Source organism: Leuciscus leuciscus (assembly GCF_965113295.1).
Source record: "Leuciscus leuciscus genome assembly, chromosome: 20".
NCBI classification, from domain to species: Eukaryota; Metazoa; Chordata; class Actinopteri; order Cypriniformes; family Leuciscidae; genus Leuciscus; species Leuciscus leuciscus.
The window spans coordinates 16026649-16050135 of NC_138744.1; the positions used below are offsets into that span (position 1 = coordinate 16026649).

General features: G+C 43.0%; 1 protein-coding gene across 4 annotated transcripts in view; it reads left to right on the forward strand.

Moving 5' to 3' along the window:
• The window catches only part of cadm4 (cell adhesion molecule 4), a 162775-nt gene that overhangs the window by 133183 nt on the left and 6105 nt on the right, over nucleotides 1-23487 (forward strand). For 2 of the 4 annotated variants that reach the window (XM_082150556.1, XM_082150555.1), the window contains exons 5-7: nucleotides 3699-3789; nucleotides 10715-10887; nucleotides 16475-16552. In XM_082150556.1, the coding sequence (XP_082006682.1) occupies nucleotides 3699-3789; nucleotides 10715-10887; nucleotides 16475-16552 (342 nt within the window). The remainder of the gene's footprint in view (nucleotides 1-3698; nucleotides 3790-10714; nucleotides 10888-16474; nucleotides 16553-23487) is intronic. The other 2 variants (XM_082150558.1, XM_082150557.1) reach the window with 1 other exon arrangement.

Sequence of the window (23487 nt, forward strand, 5' to 3'; positions counted from 1 at the left end):
GTCACAGGCGATATTTGAGATTCGCCTTCGAGGGCCAGGCATATCAGTACACAGTCCTGCCGTTCGGTTTGTCCCTAGCACCCCGTACATTTACGAAGTGCATGGATGCGGCGCTCGCACCCCTCAGAATGAGAGGCATGCGAGTGCTGAACTATTTGGACGATTGGCTGATTCTAGCGCAATCTCGCGCAGTGCTCATAGAACACACGACCATTTTACTCGATCACCTCGAGGATTTGGGTCTGAGTGTCAATTGGGCGAAGAGCTCCCTGTCTCCCAGTCAGAAAATATCTTTCCTGGGCACAGAACTGGACTCACTATCCATGATAGCGCGACTATCACAACAGCGCGCGGTAGACATTCGACGCACAGCGAACTCTTTTCGCTGCGGCGCGTCTGTCCCGCTCAAGAGATTTTCAGAAGATGCTAGGTCTCATGGCCTCAGCATCGTCAGTGCTCCAGCTGGGTCTGCTCCGCATGCGCCCGCTGCAGTTTTGGCTGAAAGCGCGAGTCCCACGCGAAGCGTGGGCACCCGGTTTGCTTCGCCTCAGGGTCAATCAGAAATGCGTTACAGCTCTGAAACCCTGGAAAGCGAACGACTGGTACCAATCAGGTGTAAGCCTGGGGACTTCCTCGAGGGTGAAAGTGGTGTCCACGGACGCGTCCACCTCGGGATGGGGAGCGCTGCTCGAGGGCAGACCGTTCTTCGGCCAGTGGTCAGAACGGGAGAAGCTCCTGCACATAAACTGCCTCGAAATGCTGGCAGTAGACAACGCACTGACGCGTTTTTGTCCCCAAATAAAAGGTCACCACGTCTTGGTCCGTTCGGACAACATGTCTGTGGTGTCCTACATAAATCGCCAGGGCGGCATCAGATCCGAGAAACTGTACAGGCTGGCAGAACGCCTCCTGGTATGGGCTCAGTGCAACCTGCGCTCGCTCAGAGCAGCGCACGTGCCAGGGATCATGAATATAGGACCAGACAGACTGTCCAGGAACAATGTTCCGGCAGGCGAGTGGTCTCTACACCCACAGACAGTCCAACTGCTGTGGAAGAAATTCGGCAGAGCGGAAGTGGACCTGTTTGCGTCTCAAGAAAACGCTCACTGTCAAGAATTTTTCTCCAAGAGCAGGAGCGCGCTGGCCCATGTGTGGCCCCGCCGCCCGCTCTATGCTTTTCCCCCCGTCTCTCTCCTGCCTCAGGTGATAGAACGGATCAGGGAAGAAGGATGCTCAGTACTGCTGGTAGCACCGTTCTGGAAAAACCAACCTTGGTTCCCAGCCGTGATGCAGTTAGCAAGTACTGCCCCGTGGCCAGTACCAGTGAGGAGAGATCTCCTCTCACAGGCCCGCGGCTCGATCTGGCATCCTCACCCGGAACTATGGTCCCTTCATGTCTGGGCCATCAACGGGTACATGTTGGACTCCCTAAAGGAGTATTAAACACGATCACGCAGGCTAGAGCTCCGTCTACAAGACGACTCTATTCTTCGAAATGGTCAGTGTTTTCGGGCTGGTGCACAGCCCGTGGTGTGTCACCCACAAACTGTGATGTGACGGAGGTGCTTTCCTTCCTACAAGAGCTGTTGGATGGGGGCAGGGCCCCCTCCACGCTCAAAGTTTATGTGGCGGCTATAGCAGCGTTCTCAGAAACAACGCTTGGTCAGTCAATAGGAAGGAACGATTTAGTCATCCACTTCCTTAGAGGAGCTAAGAGACTGAATCCTCCCAGACCTCCCTCAGTCCCCGTATGGGACCTTTCTACGGTTCTGGAAGCCATGAAAGGTGCGCCATTTGAGCCTTTACAGTCAATCGATTTGAAACACCTGTCTTTCAAAACGGTGTTTTTGCTGGCTCTCGCTTCAGTGAAGCGCATAGGGGATCTGCACGCGCTCTCTGTGAGCGCGGCGTGCATGGAGTTTGGGCCCAATGACTCAAAAGTTATACTCAAACCTAAGCACGGTTATGTTCCAAAATCCCTCAACACACCGTTTAGGGCGCAGATTATCTCTCTGTCAGCCCTACCGGTCCCTGATGAGGAAAGAGACGCGAGCCTCCTTTGCCCAGTCAGGGCATTACGAGCTTATGTGTCTCGCTCGTCTGTTTTCAGACAGACGGAACAGCTCTTTGTTTCGTTTAGCGGACGTTCTAAGGGACTAGCCGCGTCGAAACAGAGCCTATCCAGATGGATAGTTGATGCTATAGCGCTGGCATACGCCTCCAAGGGCATGCAGTGCCCTTTGGGTGTCAGAGCGCATTCCACGAGAGGCATGGCCTCTTCGTGGGCCTGGTCAAGTGGGATTGCCTTGCAAGATATTTGTATGGCGGCAGGCTGGGCCTCCCCGTCTACATTTATAAGGTTTTATAACCTAGAGGTTCCCGCCCTGCAGGCCAGGCTGCTGTCGGTCTAAACTACCAGTATTATCTGACCTGATGCGTTCAGCTCAGAATGCTGCGTTTACTGAGCACAGCTCAATTTTCGACAGTTTAAAGCTGGGCAAACTGTGTAAGACCCACATTTTTTCCCATCAGTTCAGGCCGTACCCCGCCCTGTCTGTATGATGAAATTTGCGTCCCTTCGACGCTACTTTATGTGGAAAAGTGAGGCTGCACCCCTCCTTCTTCCCGGACTCTCTGTGAGTTCACTGAGTGATTGTGCACTATATGTACCCCGGGCTTTTGCCCTTGGGTCTTTGGTGTCAGATCTCAGCATGCACGGCGTTTTACACTGGGTCCCCTAGCGTAAGATATCTTACGCAGTACGAGAGACCTCTCGTAAGAGAACGTACTCGGTTACTAACGTAACCTCGGTTCTCTCTAGAAGAGGGAACGAGTACTGCGTATCTTGCCGTGCATGCACACGCTCTGGTTGCTTCGATGATGAAAAACCAGATAATAGCTGCCTGCGAGCGATATTTATAGGCCTAGACCACGCCCATTTCGGCGGGACGTGACGCAGCGGGCGCGAAGTGCCCTGATTGGGTCTGACGTCACGCCAGGCCTCGCTCGATAGGCTGCTGCAGTTGCCGCAGAGCAGCCAATAGGCGCGCGAGCTGTCTCGCCTATGTCTGCATTGCTGCTGCAACGCGTTTTGCATTATTACAAAATTAAGGATAATTTTTGGCTTCAATATCTCGCGGAAAAGGATTTTCCCCCTAGCGTAAGATATCTTACGCAGTACTCGTTCCCTCTTCTAGAGAGAACCGAGGTTACGTTAGTAACCGAGTACGTTTTTACAGAATTCTTTGATGAAAGTTCAAATGAACAGCATTTATTTGAAACAGAAATCTTTTTTAACATTATATTAGTTATACATTATTAATGATGTCTTTACTGTCACTTTTTATCAATTTAATGCTTCCTTGCTTGAATACATTGCTTTCAAAAAAATAATTTTACTTATCCCAATCTTTTTAATGATAGTGTATAACATTTTTTTTTAAACAAGAAAATTGATGAATCTCATATGTGTGTTTATTATAATTATTATTCCTCTTACATTGGCCAAATTTAAATCCATTGAAATTCCAGAGAAACATTCAGTTGTGAGTGAGTTGATTTGTTCCAATCCAGTCACTTATGTGGTTCCGTCTTAGTCACAATACTTCCATTAAAGGCAGTAGGTGCTCACTGGGCTTTGTGACAAAGCTTTCTTCCTTTTTTTTCCCCTTTCTCTATCTTTCTCTTTATCTCTGCAGTTGCTCCTACGGTGAAAATCATTCCCCCTCAGGGCATCCTCCGAGAGGGAGACTCCCTCAGTCTCACCTGCTCCGTTACCGGCAACCCACTGTGAGTGTACAAGATCGTTTATGTGTTTTTCTTTCTAAATGTATCTGTCAGTTTGTGTGTGGGAGATTTTGATGGATGTGAAAGCGTGTGTGGAGTTCTGTTTCTACATGTGCTTTAAAACTAATCATCTGAACTGGTCCCACAGGAACAGCTTTTATCTTCTAACAATCCAAAATGCTTAAAGAGGATCATCTGAATCCAGCTCCAATAAAGTATAATGACTCCGAACAAAGACAATCTGTGCATGAGGGAGAACAGCCTTGACTCTGTCCTCTATTCTTCCACCCATACCTCTCTCTTATTATTTCCCCTTCAATTTCAGTTTCAAAGAACACAATAAAAACAGTGACTGGAAAAAATTTAATAAAAACGTATATTATATTATTATTTTATAACAATTACTGTCACATTATTTTTATAAAATATATATTTTTTAATAAATGAATTTGGTGAAAGGTGGAAATAATAAAAATTAAATATTATTGTATATTATTATTTGTTTTGCAATTACTGCCACTATTTATTTTTTATTTATAAATTATAAAAAATATTTTATTTTATTTTAATAAATGTAGCAGTAAAGATGGAAGTAATAAAACATAATAACAATATGCAATACAATTAAACAGGATCAAATAAAATTTTATAGTGAACGTTAAAGTCCCCCTGTGGTGAAAATCAAGCTTTTAATGTTGTTTATATTATGTTTATGTGGTGTTTTTAATATGCTTTAAAACAAACCATATGCAAATTCATAAGTCAACACCATTGATGAGTATTTTCTCCTTAAAACTGTAGTGAACCTGTAACGGTCACCAGCTTACATTACACATAAGACTATTATCACTCACAAACTACATTTCCCATAACTCACTGCTCGGACTCATCATCACTTATCACTGATCACATTCACCTGTACCTCATTCACTGATTGCATTCACCTGTGTCACATCATCCTGTTAGTCTCAGTCTATTTATACCATGTTTACTCAGTCACTCACCGCGAAGTCTTGTTAAGTGTTACACTGCATTTCTGAGCGTTTCCCTGGTTTTCTTGTTTCTTGGTTTTTGATATCTTGCCCTGTTCCCTGGATTACTCTCTTGCCTCTGGTCCCTGCCTGTTTGTTTTGTTTCTTTCTTTGTTTTGACTGCCTGCCTGTGTATGACCCTAGCCTGTACATTGGATTACGCCTCTGGATTTCCCCAGCCAATAAAGCTGCATTTGGATCTAACCTTCGTGTCTTGGAGCAGTTCGTGACAGAAGACTTCGCCACACCCAGATCCAGCAGCTATGACCTCCAGAAATCCAGCAGTACGGATCTCGCCTGATCTTCCCAGCATGAGCCGGGAGTTCGCTGGACAGATCGCGGCCTTGGCCCTGGATAGCCTCGATCTGTTCCAGTACACCTGGGGGTTTGTTCCTCTCGCTACCTCTTGCTCTCTGGGTGACGAGGCTATTAAGTTGTGTTACCGGCTGGGGGCTAAGGAGGTCGACCCGAGGGAGCTCCCTGATCTCTCCGGTCTGGATTGGAGAGAGGCACTCTCCAGATGTCTGGAGAGCTTCCTTCCGTGGCACGCCATGTCACCGTCTGCACTTCACGCCAGTCCAGCCGAGCCCGCACTTCACGCCAGTCCAGCCGAGCCCGCACTTCATGCCAGTCCAGCCGAGCCCGCACTTCACGCCAGTCCAGCCGAGCCCGCACTTCACGCCAAATCTGCCGAAGCCAAGGCAGTATGCGTCATGCCCGCCGCCCCTGAGACTGAGAGCGTCATGCCCGCCGCACCTGAGACAGCAAGCGACATGCCCGCCAAGCTAGAGCCCTCTTCACCGCTGGTCCCGTCCAGCACAGAGCCCTCTTCACCGCTGGTCCCGTCCAGCACAGAGCCCTCTTCACCGCTGGTCCCGTCCAGCACAGAGCCCTCTTCACCGCTGGTCCCGTCCAGCACAGAGCCCTCTTCGCCGCTGGTCCCGTCCAGCACAGAGCCCTCTTCGCCGCTGGTCCTGCCCAGCTCAGAGCCCTCTTCGCCGCTGGTTCCGTCCAGTTCAGAGCCCTCTTCATCGCTGGTCCTGTCCAGCTCAAAGTCCTCTTCGCCGCTGGTCCTACCCAGCTCAAAGCCCTCGCTGATGCTGGTCCCGTCAAGCTCAGAGCGCGCTGAGCCAGAGCCAGAGCTTCACGTCAGTCCTGCCGAGCCAGAGCCAGAGCTTCACGTCAGTCCTGCCGAGCCAGAGCCAGAGCTTCACGTCAGTCCTGCCGAGCCAGAGCCAGAGCTTCACGTCAGTCCTGCCGAGCCAGAGCCAGAGCTTCACGTCAGTCCTGCCGAGCCAGAGCCAGAGCTTCACGTCAGTCCTGCCGAGCCAGAGCCAGAGCTTCACGTCAGTCCTGCCGAGCCAGAGCCAGAGCTTCACGACAGTCCTGCCGAGCCCGAGCCAGAGTTCCACGTCACGTCCGCCCGTCCAGAGTCTCGTCCCGCTGAGACCGAATCTGATCCTGATCCTGATCCTGAGCCTGAGCCTGAATCTGTTCCTCTTCCTCTTTCTACGCCTGTGTCTTCGGACAAGATGGCCGACTCCACGCCTGTGTCTTCGGACAAGATGGCCGACTCCACGCCTGTGTCTTCGGACAAGATGGCCGGCTCCACGCCTGTGTCTTCGGACAAGATGGCCAACTCCACGCCTGTGTCTTCGGACAAGATGGCCGAATCCACGCCTGTGTCTTCGGACAAGATGGCCGCCGCCGAGCCAGTGTCTCCGGACAAGATGGCCGCCGCCGAGCCAGTGTCTCCGGACAAGATGGCCTCCACCGATCCAGTGTCTGTTCAAGTCACGTCTGCCGAGCCAGTGTCTCCGGACAAGATGGCCGCCGCCGTGCCAGTGACTCCAGACAAGATGGTCGCCGCCGATCCAGAGTCTGTTCAAGTCACGTATGCTGAACCAGTGTCTCCGGACAAGATGGCCGCCGCCAAACCAGTGTCTCCAGACAAGATGGCCGCCACCGAGCCAGTGTCTCTGGTCAAAATGGCCGCTGCCACGTCGACTGAGCCCTCTGCAGATATAGCCGCTGACATGCCTGAACCTGAGCCCTCAACAGAGATGGCCGCTGTCACGCTGTCTGTTCCTGAGCCGGTGTCTGTTCCTGTCCCTGAGCCGGTGTCTGTTCCTGTCCCTGTGTCTGTTCCTGAGCCGGTGTCTGTTCCTGTGCCATGGCCGCCTGAAGGGTCGTCTCCGCCCTGGCCGCCTGAAGGGTCGTCTCCGCCCTGGCCGCCTGAAGGGCCGCCTGCACAGCCTGCTCCGCCCTGGCCGCCTGCACAGCCTGCTCCGCCCTGGTCGCCTGCACAGCCTGCTCCGCCCTGGTCGCCCGCCCTGCCGGAGTCTTCAGGTCCTCTTCCGCTGCACGGGCCTGGCCCTCCATCCCGCCCCCGGGTCCACCTTCGCTCCACCTCCCTCCTGGACAGTTTTAGGAGCGTCTGGAATCCGCTCCTTAAAGGGGGGGCTCTGTAACGGTCACCAGCTTACATTACACATAAGACTATTATCACTCACAAACTACATTTCCCATAACTCACTGCTCGGACTCATCATCACTTATCACTGATCACATTCACCTGTACCTCATTCACTGATTGCATTCACCTGTGTCACATCATCCTGTTAGTCTCAGTCTATTTATACCATGTTTACTCAGTCACTCACCGCGAAGTCTTGTTAAGTGTTACACTGCATTTCTGAGCGTTTCCCTGGTTTTCTTGTTTCTTGGTTTTTGATATCTTGCCCTGTTCCCTGGATTACTCTCTTGCCTCTGGTCCCTGCCTGTTTGTTTTGTTTCTTTCTTTGTTTTGACTGCCTGCCTGTGTATGACCCTAGCCTGTACATTGGATTACGCCTCTGGATTTCCCCAGCCAATAAAGCTGCATTTGGATCTAACCTTCGTGTCTTGGAGCAGTTCGTGACAGAACCAAAGACAGTATCAAAAACACGGTTTGAAATCGCTGGTGTTTCTGACATCACAAACTACCTAGTAACCAATCACGTCAACGTGTGATCGTCAACGAGTGGATCTGTTGTGGGTGAGTGATTGGTGTGGCAAATGAGGCAATGGTGTAGAGTTACATTCAGGCTATTTTAAGGCAAGAAAAAAAAAAGGAATTTGACACTATAGGGGGACTTTAGATGCATGAGTGTCCTTCACCAGCATTTTAATTTTTTTTTACCAATTTTGGTAAATATGGAATGAAGTTTTAGAGTTTTTCAGAGATATTTATTTCTTACATCACTAAATGGCTTATTTTGAAGGAGAAAGTTCTCCTCTGTCAACCTCACCGCTGTCACTGTGAGCACAGACACTTTCTGTCTTAAGAAGACATTAGTCTCTGTTTTTCTGTAGCTCAACTGTGGTCACTGAGCCTCTTTTCCCTAAGAGGCTGTGAGCAGAAAGCCATTAAAACCTCTCCAGTGCCTCGTAAGGAACCGCTACACAAATGAAAGATGGAGAAATAGAGAGGATGCTTGAGCTGTCAGTCATTTTACACTGAAATGCGGGAATGAAAGAATGAGTGAGGCAAGGAAAGAAAGATAGGCTCAGAGGGGTTTTAGCTGGGAAAGAGAAATGAAAGGCTATGTGATTTATGCGATGAGGAGTAAGAGTGTGAAACGTGTTAATGTTTAATTGTAGGGGCATGTTTGAAGATTACAGAATGCAGTGATGAGAAATGAGAATAGACTGCCCACCCACAGAGAGAACGCTTGCTGGATAGGTTGAGATAAATGAGTGTATTGATGGGAGGGATGAGAGATGGATCCAGATGCCGCTCTACGGTAACTGAACTCACAGTACACTGCGTCGTGCTGCTTGGTTATAAAGCCATTGCGATCATGTTCATCCGACATTAATCACCAATTAAACACGGTCTGCATTTGTTGGATGGGTGTGTTTATTATTCCTCAGTGCTTTGGCTGGCTCATGCATGTATGTGAGAATGTGTGTGTGGTACTGTATCCTGAATCCTGGGAGGGCTGTAATTAAAAGTGTCCCGTGGGATTACGGTGTGATGACGTAGACTTGTATCCCAGCCAGGGTGGATGAGGGATGAGGCGTTTCAAAAGCGGTGGGCTCAGAACAGAAGCCTCAGGCTTTTTGCCCTACAGTTTCCGTGTATCTCCAGCTATTGTGGATCACCTCGCAGCTGTTGTGTGTCTGTGTGTGTGTTTTCAGTAATCTCCTCCTTTCATGCTCTTTTGTCTCTGTCTGCCTGGTATTATCTTCTAGGACTCCTCTCCTCTATACTCCTCTCCTCTCTTCTCTGCAAAATATTGAGTATATAATATATAAATTTTCCAGTAAAAACAAAATCCAGTATCCTCAAATAAGATATATGCATCTTAAGTGGCTTATTTACGGTGGCCGAGAGAGCTCAATGTGCTGCAATTGAAGAAAACGCATGCTAATAGAAAAACACCTGCAAATTAAGAAAACATCTTCATCAGTTTTATAACACAATTGTGCTCCAAATATTCACAACACAACCAAATACAGAAATGCGCTGCAAATAGCACAGACCACAACAGAAATGTTTCCAGGGGACCCCAATAAGTGACGAACCCGGCTGGGGACATGCTTATTGCTCGGAAGTGAGCATCCCTATGCCCTACTTCCTTGGAAGGGCAGAGCCCTTGAAGTGGGGACTTTGGAGTGAGCAGGGCACTTGTGTGCCATTATGTAGCCATTTGGAACGCACTTGGCGAAGGGAGCAACAAAAGACAACGTAATTTCCTCATTATTTTCACCTGGGATGTTCCCATGACAACGCAGCATGGTGTCCATCAGCTAAACAGCTGTTCTTACGACAATTAGAAATTTCTATTATTGCTGTTAACATAACTGTTTCAAATTAATTTACATTTTACATCTGTGTGAGTGTATCAACTTTAAAACTTGCCGTCTGATCTTTGGACCCATGCATTACCTAACATTTCTTATGAAACTTATTTAAACATAACATGACAACATTTGTACAATGTAACTGATGCATCGATTAATATCTTATCCTCATGTTCTTTTTCTCTATTTTGTTTTGTTTTTTAGTTTTCAGCTCTTTGTTAACTCTTCTTTTCTCATTTGTATTCTGATGACATTGAACATTTTAAATACATTTTGTATATTGTATAAACATGCCATCTCTGTATGTTTTGCAAGAAAAAAAATAATAATAAAAAAAGTAGTCCCAGCCGGGTTTGTCACTTATTGGGGTCCCCTGGAAACATTTCCGTTGTGGTCTGTACTATTTGCAGCGAGTTGTGAGTATTTGGAGCACACGTGTGTTGTAAAACTGATGAAGATGTTTTCTTAATTTTGGGGCTGTTTTTTCTATTTGCATGTGTTCGGCCACCATACTTATTGCATTTATAAAAAGAAAACAATAATGTTTAGTAAAGATAATAAAGGTGTTTGTGTGTGTACACACACACACACACACACACACACACACACATATATATATATATACACACACACATACTACTGTGTGAGAGAGAGACTGTGTTTGATCAGTGAGTCATTGAATGATTCCTTTAACTGCGTAATTAAGAAACAAATTCAGAGTGAAACAAATGTCAACATTCAAAACTGCATACTTTTTGAGTAGGTATTTCTTTTGATTAAATAGATAGAACATACTTGGCCACAAAATGGCCAAAAAATTATGTATGAATGTGTAACATGAATGTAATCTGGAATCACAATTACATTTATCATGGACATACTACTCTTTTGATGTGTTTTTCATCTTTTTTATGTTATGAGATTTCTATTCTCTTTCCTCCCTGGTGCCTCATTAGATTTGTTTTTCCAGCTTTTCTTTGAATGCCTTGTTCCTCCTTTGATAAATACTTGATTATTTCTTTAAAATATTGTCTTTTCTTCTTTTCCAGACCACGTGACATCCAGTGGTCAAGAGTGAACGACACTCTTCCTGAGAGGGCGGAGAAAACAGCCAACATTCTCCAGGTGTCTCGCCTCAGCCAATCACACAACGGCACTTACCTCTGTCAGGCGCATAATAATTATGGCCGTGCAGCTGACCACTACACACTGCTGGTGTATGGTAAGATAACAAGTGTCCCTTCTAAACTACAATACAGCCCACATTTTTGAATGTCAAAGTCTTAAGGCTTTTATATGAAGCCTGTTTCCACACCGCTCAGAATTACAAAACAATTCCAAATGTATACACGTAAACACCTACACTTTCTTTGCCGCTCGAGAACAGCGTGGGTTCTTCGTAGCTACAGAGGTGGTTTACTGTTTCTTTGGATGTGACAAACTCTGTTGTGCTCCCAATATGGTGTGTTTTTTTTGTGTGTTTTTTTGGTCCTCCCCCTCTTGCCCAGGTCTGCCCCTTGTGGCTGTTCAGTGAACTGAACCCTTCTGCTGTGTCTGTAGACCTGCAGGATGTGTGATGTATTTTGAAATAGTCTAAGAAATGAGATCCCCAGAGGTCTCCCTCCTTTCTTTCTCTTTTTTCCTCTTTTTTTTTCACCGCATGGTAACGACAGCCATCAAATACGCACGTTAACGAGGCAGAAGGGTGGGTGGGAATGTCGTCTTTCATCCCGCTTCTATTCCTCGCTCCCTCTCTCTTCTGCTCATTCTGTGTAGGTGAGCCTCTTAGCTTTGAAACACCTCTGCACTTTATAGAATGTCCCAGGAATCCTGTTTATTCTCCTTTCCTTTCTTCCTTTCTTCCTTCCATGCTTCTTACTCTCTTCATTTGTTTCTTCCTTGATTCCTTCTTTCCTTTCTTCCTCCCTTCATTTGTCCTTCCTTCCATTCTTCTTTAATTCTTTCTTAATTTCTTCAATCACTTTGTTCCCCTTTTTATCTTTCCTCTCTTCCTTAATTATTTATTTCCTTCCTTCCTTTATTCCTTGCTTTGTTCCTACTACCTTCCTCTGTTCCTTCCTTTGTTCTTTCATCCTTCCTTCATTTCTTCCTCCTTTCTTCCTCCTTTCGTTCCTTACATCATTCCTTCCTTTCTTCCTCAGTTTATTCCTTCTTTTCTTTCACCTTTCCTTCTATCCTTTCTTCCTTCCCTTCTCCATATCTTCCTCTACCTTCTTTCATTTCTTTGTTTGCCATGTTCTTTCCTTCCTTCATTTCTTTATTACTTACCCCTTAATTTCTTCCTCTTTTTTTCATTATTTCACCCCTTCATTTCTTCTTTTTATTCCTTTCACTCCTTTATTCCTGTCTTTGTCCCTTCTTTTCATTCTTCCTTCCTTTATTTCTTCCTTCCTTCCTTTCCTTCTCCTTCTCTTTCCTCCCTTCCATTCATCCTTCCCTCCTTTCTTCTTTCCTTCCATATGTTTCTTTCTCTTTTTCTTCCCTTATTTTGTTGTTTTCTTTGCTCCTTCCTTGTTCCTTCCTTGTTGCTTCCTTCCGTCCTTCCATCCTTCCATCCATCCTGTTCTTCCTTCACCCCTGCCTCTCCTCCTTAGCTGTTTCACCTTTACTATGTTACTTCCTTCCTTCCTTTGTTTCTTCCTTCCTTCTTTCCTTCCTTTGTTGTTTCCTTCTTCCTTCCTTCCTTCCTTCCTTCCTTCCTTCCTTCCTTCCTTCCTTCCTTCCTTCCTTCCTTCCTTCCTTCCTTCCTTCCTTCCTTCCTTCCTTCCTTCCTGCCTGCTTGCCTTCCCTTCATCATATTTTCCTTCCTACATCCATCCATCATCCATCCTGTTCTTCCTTCATCCCTTCCTCTCCTACCTTGCTTCATTCCTATCTTTATTTCACCATTCCTATGTTCCTTTCTTCCTTCCTTCCTTCCATCCATCCATCCTGTTCCCCCTTCACTCCTCCCTCCCATTCCTCACTTCCTTCCTATTTTTCTATCACCATTTCTATTCCTTCCTTCCCTTCATCATGTCTTCAATCCTTTTTCCTTCCTTCCTTCCTTCCTTCCTTCCTTCCTTCCTTCCTTCCTTCCTTCCTTCCTTCCTTCCTTCCTTCCTTTCTTTGTCTGTTTGCCTCTCCTACACAGAACACATGCCTCCCCATTTAATGTGTTTGTGTGGGAGTAAATGAACAAGATTTGTTGTTAACTCTCAGCGGTATCAGCGTATTTAGGTTTCATCCGCTGGAAATCCTATGCTCAGTGCAACTAAAAAGAGAGAAATGACTTCTGAAGGCTGATAGGGGATGAGGGAGAGCTATTGAGATGATGAGTCAGCAGTCACAGTGACACGAGAGGGTGGATGAGGGCTGATCTAAATATCTTGCAGCTTCGCACTGACAAACTTTTTCCCACTGATTTATTTTATGTCTAAAGTGACCATGAAGTGCAAAATGAGGAGCAACTAGCCAGTATGAACAGGATGATGATTATAAACTGAAGGTAGATGAGAGAAAGACAGAATGAATCAGGCAACAGAGAGCAATGGAGAGAGGTGACACAGATAGGGAAATGAGGAAGACAAAAGGACAGAGGAGGAGGAGACTTTGTTTTTTCAGGAATTTTGCAATTTACTCTGACTGATATGCAAGTGTTTATTTACCACATGGCTCAACAGGTACGCCTGTCTGTGCTGCTTTATCTCTGTCTGTCTGGAAACTTTTACATTTGCATATATATTTGGTGCATACTTTTTTTTACCAAAACAACTTTTTTTGTGTATTGATACGTTTTTTGATTTATTTAAATGTATCTGTGTGCTTCAGGTTTTGCCTACACAAGAACTGTTAAACCTTAAATCACTTACATTGAAGGGAGCAGCCAAAAGTCTCCATGAGGAAAATGTCTTAAACATGTTAAATGTTTTAATGAAAATCTAAAGATGTTTCTGTGAGTGTTATATTTAAGGTGAGAGGATAGAAAATGTCATTAACTCAGTATAAAAACAATAGTCAATAGAAAGACCTCACCACAGAAAAGCAAATGTGTGTGTGTGCGTGCGTGTGTGTGCGCGCGTGTGTTTGTGTAATCACTTCCACATATGTGAGACTGGACCACAAAACCAATCACATGGGTCAATTTATTTGAAACTGAGATTTATACATCATATGAAAGCTGAATAAATAAGCTTTCCAGTGATGTCTGGTTTGTTAGGATAGGACAATATTTGGTCCGAGATACAACTATTGAACATCTGGAATCTGAGGGTGCAAAAAAATCGAAACATTGAGAAAATCACCTTTAAAGTTCTGCATTTATGTTGGTGATTGTGCTGCATTCACTCACAAAAATTTATGTTTTATATATTTACGGTAGGAAATTTACACAATATCTTCATGGAACATGATCTTTACTTAATATCCTCATGATTTTTGGCATGAAAGAAAAAATGATCATTTTGACCCATACAATGTATTTTTGGCTATTGCCACAAATATACCCATATGACTGGTTTTGTGATCCAGGGTCACATATGATGCTTGTTCAGTGGTCAAACGGTCAGAGGACAGTCCCTTGGAGACATGCCTATGTAAAACAGTACTTAGCCATGATGGACCTTGCTGCCGATAAATGCCATTACAATCGAATGGCCTCAGAGAGCCACTGAGATTGAAATGAGAGAAGAGAAAAGGAGGGATGGACAAAGGAGATGGAGGGAGAAGCAACAATGCTCGCAGGAGAGAGAAAAAGATGTAGTGCAGTAATGAGCTGTGGCTCTAATTGGGAGAAATAACATGGGCACTTTATTAATGAAGTGAAACTTTGGAAAAAGAGAAGGAAGCATGAGCAAGAGGGGATATAGTAATTGAAAATGTCATTTTTTACCTTTGGATAGTCATGACAGGAATATTAAGCAAGGCGAATCAAGGAGTGTGTCGAGTTGACGACAGAGACTTGGCCTTTGAGGGGAGAGGGGAGAGGTGAGAGACTTTGGGATTTACGGACTCCGTAAATGGAGAATTAGAACACAACTTGAAGATCTGCCACCCTTTCTTTCTTTGGTGGTATAATGTGGCACAAAACCCATTGTCCCAAAAACGCAGAGAACATTGCTGACTTGACTCACCCAAACATTTGTGTGATGAAATGTTTATCAGCTTTCAGCCTGATCCATAATGATGTGCAGGAGGAAGGAAAGAAGAAAGGCCTTTTAAATTATTGGTTTTGAAGAAAAGTGCAGGAAAACAGAAATGTAAGGAACGAGAAAGTGTGAGCAAATGGAAAGAGGGATAGGAAATGTAATGAGAAAAAAAAAGGATCTGAGTGATGGAATAGGGGAACCAAAAACAAAAATGTGGTCATTATTTACTCACCCTCATGTCATTCCAAACCTGTATGACTTTCTTTCTTCTGAGCACAAAAGAAAAGATTTTGAAGACTGCGTTTCATGCAATTACAATGAATTGGGACCGAAGCTTTCAAGCCTAAAAAGGATGCAAAAGCACCATAAAATAACATAAAAGTGATCCACATGATTTGTCTTTGAAAGCGGTATGCAAAATTTTTGTTTGAGAAACAGACCAAACCAAAGTCATCATTCACTGTGAGTGGTTTTTTTTCTCTCTTTTTTTTTTTTTTTTTTTTTGTGGTCATGAGAGTAGCGGATTTATGAAAGTATAATTTATTTGATCAGTGGATTTGGGATCTTTTCAATGAATATGCTGCAGTTTCACAAAACATTCTGAATGGCTTCCAAATTAAACTGATTCAGTTCTCAAGTTCAGCTCACTGATCAGGTTGCAGCGGTTCTGTTAGTGATATCAGTGAATCACAATGTTAATTTTAGTTAGTTTCTTACACAAATCAATTTTAAGAATACAGAAGACTTGGAAATGGTCATATTGACAACATTTATTTAACTTTTATGGAGCTTCTGTGTCATGTCTGCCTGTCCTTGTTTATGGCCTAAAACTTTTCTCTATTTATTTTCTAAAGAATAATAAAGTCATACAGGTTTGGAATGACATTAGGGTGAGTAAATAATGACAGAATTCACATTTTGGGGTTAACTATGCCTTAAAGAATCATTTTTAGGAGAACTATACCTTTAAGATGTTGGGGGATCTGTCCCTTTAACAGTCTGAAATGTTTTAAAATGTGAGAGGTTTTGCCACAGTAGAAGACAAGAGGATTTGAGAGGAGAGGAACGAGAGAGATGATTAGCTGAAGAGTCAGGGTGGTCTCTGGATATTGATCTGTGTCTGGCTATTGATCAGTCTGGTACCATGCTGTTAATCCCTCTGAGTTTTGAAGGCCACACACATACGCAAACCGAAAACTTGCTGCTCTTTGTTGCATAAAAAGGATAGACCCATATGCAGAGAGAGTAGCTGCGAGCCAGCAACAGGAACGAGATGGGTCGAGACTGAGAGAGCGATGAGGCTAGTGCCTATATTAGAAGGTGTGGAGGATGGTGAGCAGAGCAGCAAGATTGATGATCTTTGGGATGGAGGGATTGAAGATTACAGTGAGAGAGAGAGTGCTGAGCCCGGGGTGCACGGTAACTGCAGTATTTTGCAGCGGTGAGAGATGAAAGGGTGGAACAGGAAGCTGCTGCACCCTGCTGGCTGGAGATGTTATCCGCATAGAGACCCTTGACCCTGGCAGAGGGGTGCAATTCATGAACAACACTGTTTATCTCTTGCTTACACACTTGTACACTCACATATACAATGACAGGCCTCATTTTGCTTGTTTCCTAGTAGATTGTTAATAACCCTGTTGTAATGCCATTCCCTTGTAGTGTCTGTCCCTCCCAACCCTCATCCTGCCATCGCTCACCCCACCCTTCCATCCTCCAGTTTTACAAAGGAATACAAAGGTAACCCTTCTTCCATCACCTTACCTTACCTGTACTCATCATTCATTTCCCTTCACTTTTTTTTCCCTGAAGTGTTTATTCCACCATAAACAATCATGCTTTAGGTTTACATGATTTAAAATGTTTTTCTTTCCCTTAGAATAAAACAGGCTGTTTTTCCACAGGAGCTTTTAAAAAGATGTAAACAACCTCTTTTGTTATTGGCTAACCTCTTCACATGTGTAATAATGAGTGACAGTTTTATTACAGTGCTTGCACAATGAGCAATGCAATACATTTTTTCTTTATCTCATTCTTTGACTTCTACACACATTTCTGCATCCATCATTTGATTTGTAAATAATTTTCATAATTTATGCTGCATTTTCACTGGTTTTGACAGACTATAAAACAAATGAAAGTCATACTGCAGCTGTGTGGAGTTATGATCTTCTGTGAAACCAGAATTTTCAGATCCGATTTGACAGTATGTGACATGATCCAACCGGATATGATATATTAGAGTCAAAACTTTTCAGTAATTTTTGTGACTTTATCCAAAACACACTCTACTTTAAATGGATGCTTAGAAATTGGGGGGGGAAATAAATGTTTACGTTGTTAAACACTGCCTTGGGCAACTCATATTATGCTTTCTATGTTTTGGTTATTGCAAAGTTTATATTTGTTTAAAAATTGTATGTTAACATTTTCTTGCCAACTCTTTAATAGTTTAATTTGAGCAATCAATAGACAAAACCAAAATAAAACAAGTAACAGTCCTTATGCAAATGCTTTATTAATAAACTAGATTATTTAGCAGTTCATTAAATAGTAGTTATTCAACTCTGTGCTAGCTACATTAAACTGTATTGTGTCTTTCATTTATTTTTAGATTACCGTAATCTTGCATTATTAAGACATTTACAATAGTCAATTATTTAAGTTATTGGTTGCATTTTATTTTACAGTACATGCAGTGTTTTTACCTAAGAAAGTACTGGGTAGTATAGGGTAACTACATGGGTTAAGGTTAGGTCTAGGGGAAGGTTCAAGGTTAGTACCTAGTTATTACCCAGTTATTGCAATTACTATAATAAGTACATAGTATATACATGGGGAACAGGACTGTAAAATAAAGTGCTACTGAATTATTAAACAGAAATATTTTTTTATTATACAGATAAATATTAAACAAACTATTTTACCACATTTTAATGCTAAAGTCACAGCAATTTAGCAAATTTATAAGTAAGTTGCAATTACAAGTTCTACAAGGATGTGAATGCTTTTCGTGTCGGAATCTTAATCACGTTAATTCCGATATTTGAACACATCTTTTCGATGATTGAAATTTAACTGACTGCGGTGACATAACTGATTTTTGCATACTGAACTGCAGTTGGTCTTTTTAACTTGCAAATATTTACAGTCTACTTTGTGATTGTTCTGTTCTGTCTGTACGTGTCTTCAAGCTATAAAGGACACTAGGCACAGAAGCTACCTTATTTATCCATCTATATTGCATATTACTGTCAATCTCTACCTTTCTCTCTCTGTCTTTGGTTTCACAACTTTTCAATCGCTTTATCTAAAACTTTTATATTTCCTTGTTTGCTACCATGCAAGCACTGTTATTTCCTTCAGGAAATGCAAATCCAGTTTTCTTTAATTGTCTTCCACCTCATTCTCCTCCTCAACATATGCGAATTCTTCCCTGATGGCTCTGCTCCGATGCTTGCCTTTAAACCGGTTTTGTTCCATATGTTTTCTCCTGCTAAATCGCCTAATTTCTCATCTTCTCATTCATGTTTTGTGTTTATTAATGTTCCTTAAGATGTATGTGCACACACTTCTATTGTCTTCCAAGTGCCCTTGTCATCTGAAGCACTAGCGCTGCTCTCCAGAGGATCTACTCAGCTGCTGTGCCATGTTTTTCATTACAATTTAAGAGTCTGTGAACAGATGAAGAAACACATGCTGAAAGAGAGTGAGAAAGAGAGCACAATGACCCCTTAAAAGAGGCCCAGCTCTACAGCAGCATCGCTTGTCATTCATGATGTTGTGGGATGTGAGGTCGGGTCAGACGAAAGCCCTTGATCATCCCACCTGACAGAACTACTGAGAGACTTCACTGTACTGCAAGACATCGACATCACGCAACACTGCACAAACCTCACACCTCAACACACTGACCTGCAGAGGAAGATATTAGATGCGTTTTCATTTTGTGCACTTCAAAGTGCACAGTCATTGCATCTATGACTTTTTGCTTTTCTTTTCTTCACGCTCTCTCACACAAACTTTTTCCATCAGTCTCATTTCTTTTTCTCTGTCTTGCTCCTCTTCTTTCTGAATTGTATTGTTTGCTGTCTCCAATATCCAGCAAGAATTGAGGGGGTAAAGACTATGTTTTCCAGAACAGACTGGGAGAGAAAGACTATTTCAAGTGGAAGCGACAGAGGCTGTGGTCTCTTTAATGTCACATTCTCAGCGCCAGGTGGCTGGTTCCCTGAAAAGTGCATGTGAGGCGGGCAGCAGCGTTAATTTTTCATCGTCTCTGAAACGAATCTTAATGAAATGTTACTCGACAGCCTGTTCAAAGGCAACCTCCCTTTCTCTATATCTCCCGCTGTTTCTCTAGCATTTGCGGTGAAGGTGAAGTGTGTAATTTTTTTGATGTTTAAATACTTTCTTATCCCATCTTAATGTGCAGAGACAACTGTAAGTAAGCCATTTGTAGGTTTATTTTCCCCTGAAAAGTGTAAACACTGAGGCTCTGTGGTCAAAACATTGTTCTTTTTGTTTGAGAATCCTAACCAGCCCCACACGGCAACATTAGCTTATCCAATGGTGTGATTTTGGGGGCGGGGCTATCAGTTTGGCTTACCAATGGTAAAACAGGGGAAGTTTTTTTTAAAACCAAACATTATTACACACTTTACCTTTAAACTAACAGTTTTCAAAAAATATTTACTCATTCAAGTGGCCAAAAAGCTATACGCTATTCTGTATAAGTAAGGAATAATTGACGACAGGCCGTTGAATTATTAGAAAAATGATTAGTAACGGAGTGGCCGTTACCTTGGGTGTGCATTATTTTTCTAATAATTCAACGGCCTGAAGTCAATTATTCCGCTTATACTACAGTTACCACACCTCGAAACATTGTTCAGATTATGTATTTCAAGACGTTTGTAAAGTTTTTGTCATTAAAATGCTCTTGTATGTAGGACTAATTGCTTCCACATCTAATCCCATGCCTCCGTTGCTAATTCCAAAACGTCATTTTAGAGTTAGTAACGAAGGTTTGAGCCGCTGATAGCAGACTAATGCTGGGACACACGACTAGCTGACACATTCTCTGACTGTTTTCATCGACTGCAGCAGATTTTAAACACCGACTTTGAACACAGACTGAACACGCTGAACACGCGTTTGGGCATGATCAGTCATAAGTATCAAATTACATTCATTATGCAGTTATTAATGCAGTTATTAGAGAGAGATGTTGCAATAATGAGACAGAAAAGCATGTGCGTCAATATTATTATTTATTTATTAATTCAATTCGTTTTAATTAATTCGTTCATTCTTTTTTCCCCCATTATTGACAGATGACAGTAGACTATAGCCAAATAAATTAAACACAAAGCCCTTTTAACAAGTAGGCCTATCAATAATTATTTATTTGTTATATTATCTGCAATAAAAATCCGTATTGATTATAGATAGGACTATATACTTTATTTATTCAAATTAAACTGCATGTTTCTATTGATTGTGAAGCTAGACATTGAAAATTGCAGATCAAGCGCATGGGGCTAAATGCTTTTTCTTGTTATAAATTGTATCCTATTTTCCGTTATTACAGTTGACTACGCGAAGTGATATGGATCTGTAATGCGGTCAAGACCTGCCTGGAACTACTGCCGTGCGTTTCCCTGAAAATAATGCACACCTTAGAACGTTCGTCAACCAATCAGATTCAAGCATTCAACGGCCCTGTAGAATAACACAAAATTATCCTCACACCGCTCCAATGAGGGTTCAGTGAACATGTTACTCATGAACTCTTGTCATTGTTTGAATGTTTCAATCTTGTACAACATGTCGATTTTGCTACACACTCAAAAGGTCACACACTGGATCTTGTCGAGTGGATATTCACTGGTCTGCACTGCTGGTCTACATAATATTTCCGTGCTTGGTTCTCAGATTGGACTGTCTGTTCACCTCCTCATCGAACTAAACTGTGAAATGCCTCTTCCCCGCCTCAGGGTGAAATCCACTATAACCTACCATAACCTCAATTCTGTTAATCCATTACTGTTTTCTGAATCTGTACAATTTCATATCTCTGATATTACTGAACACACTACACACAAAAAAAAAATGGTTCTTCAGCGGTTCTTCAGGGGTTCTTTGCAGTGGTTAAGGTGCTATATAGCACCACTACCATTTAAAGAACCTGTTAAGCCCAGTTTGGTTCTTCAGCGGTTCTTTAGCGGTTCTTTGGGGTGGTTAAGGTGCTATTTGGCACCTCTTATGGTTCTACATAGCACCATTTGACAAAGGTAGGTGCTATATGGCACTTAAAGTGGTTCCCCTATGATTACAAGCCAATGAACCACTTTTAGTGCTATTTAGCACCATTTTTGTCCCTCGATATCCTTACCAAATATAATGCCTGTATTTCCACTGCCCTTGATATACATGCCCCTTTTAAAAGTAGATTTGTACCTTCTACACACATGTCTCCCTGGTTTACCCCAGCACTTCTTCACTTCAAATCTAAAAACAGTTGGTCGTCGTCTTGAACGCCTTTACGTGAAAAGTGGTTTGACTGTTCACCTTACTGCTTACACTGACTATATTCAGTTATACAAATCTGCTATAAATACTGCACGCTCTAGTTACTACTCTACTATTATTATTAATGCATCCTCTCGACCTAAAACACTGTTTTCTGTAGTCAATAAACTCACCAACCCTCCTGCACCTGCCATAAGTAACCTCTGTGAGTCATTCCTGCATTTCTTTCAAAATAAAATCGATAGCATTCATAATCTTTTCCCATCCATGATCTCTCCTGTCTCCACACACGACTTCCCCACTGCTTTTACACCTGGTACTCACTGATTTTGCCACCCCCCAACCCCTGCTTATATCTCTGAGCTAATCAACAAAGCAAACACATCTTCCTGTCATCTTGATCCCACTCCTACTGCTTTACTTAAAAAATGTGCACCTGTCATTTCCCTGCCGATTTCACTTCTCATCTCCCATCTCCCAACTACTAAGTACTGGTGCTGTTCCTCTGGAATTAAAAACTGCTGCTGTCACTCCTGTCCTAAAGAAACCTGGCCTCGACCCCTCTTACATGGCCAACTACAGACCAATCTCAAATCTACCATTTCTTTCAAAACTGCTTGAGAAAGGGGTCACTGCTCAACTTCAAACACATTTGTCATCTAACAACCACTATGAATGTTTTCAATCCGGTTTTCGCACCCTCCACAGTACTGAGACAGCACTTCATAGGGCTGTGAATGATCTCCTTATGGCCACTGACTAGTATTCCAATTCTTCTAGACATTTCCTCTGCATTCAACACAATCTTTCACAGTATTCTCATCTCACGACTCTCTGCTCTTGGTATTTCTGGAACTGTCCTATCCTGGTTCACCTCCTACCTGTCTGGTCGCCAGCATTACATCTCTGTTTGCCAGGCTAAGTCCACTTCTGCCTCTGTCCCACACGGTGTTCCCCAGGGTTCTGTTCTTGGGCCTCTTCTCTTCATCATCTACATGCTCCCATTAGGTAACATCATCCGTCATCATGGCTTTAAATTCTATTGCTACGCAGATGACACCCAACTATACATCCATTCTCAACGCAATGCTCCTTTCCCGACAAATTCCATATCAGCTTGTATTGATGATATAAATGCTTGGATGACCAGTAATTTTCTCAAACTCAACACTGATAAAACAGAGCTACTTCTTGTTGGTTCACCTCAAATTACATCCTGTTTCAGTGTCAACAATGTTAATATTGCTTTATTATATTATTGTTTTGGTTCAACCTTCCACCACTGTCAAAAACCTTGGTATAATCTTTGATTCCTCTCTTTCCTTCCTTCCACACATCTCCTTGCTCACTAAGTCTGCCGCCTTTCACCTTCGTAATATCGTGCGCTTATGTCCATTTCTGAATATCAGCGATGCTGAGACCCTAGTTCACGCTTTCATCACTTCACAGCTTGACTACTGCAATTATCTTTTCTATGGCTTACCCAATTCATCAATAAATAAGATCCAATATATTCAGAACTCTACAGCTAGGGTCCTCACATACACAAAGATATCTTCCCACAATACTCCGATTTTACACAGACTTCATTGGCTACCCGTTCGCTTTCGTATTCAATACAAGATACTCCTTGTCACATTCAAAGCACTCCATGGTCTTGCCCCCAACTATATTTCTAATCTCATCCATACCTACACCCCAGTTCGCACACGGTCTGTTGACGATCCATTGGCACAAACTATCATCATTTGGTGGAAGGGCTTTTTGTACCACTGCCCCAACTCTTTGGAATTCTATTCCCCAACAAATCCGTGACCTTTCATCATTACACGATTTCAAAACCCACCTTAAAACATATCTTTTTGCTGCTTGTTTCCCTGACCCCTTACTCCATGATCTGATTTTTTATGTATCTCTATCTATTATGTTATCCATCTCAGTTTATTTGTATTGTTTCTATGTCATGTTTATTTGTACTTTATTGTAAAGCGACCTTGAGTTTTATGAAAGGCGCTATATAAAATAAACATATTATTATTATTATTATGTTTGTTAAAGGGTTAGTTCACTCAAAAATGAAAATTCTTATTTTACTCACCCTCACGTCTGTGGAACACAAAGAAGATATGGATACAATGCAA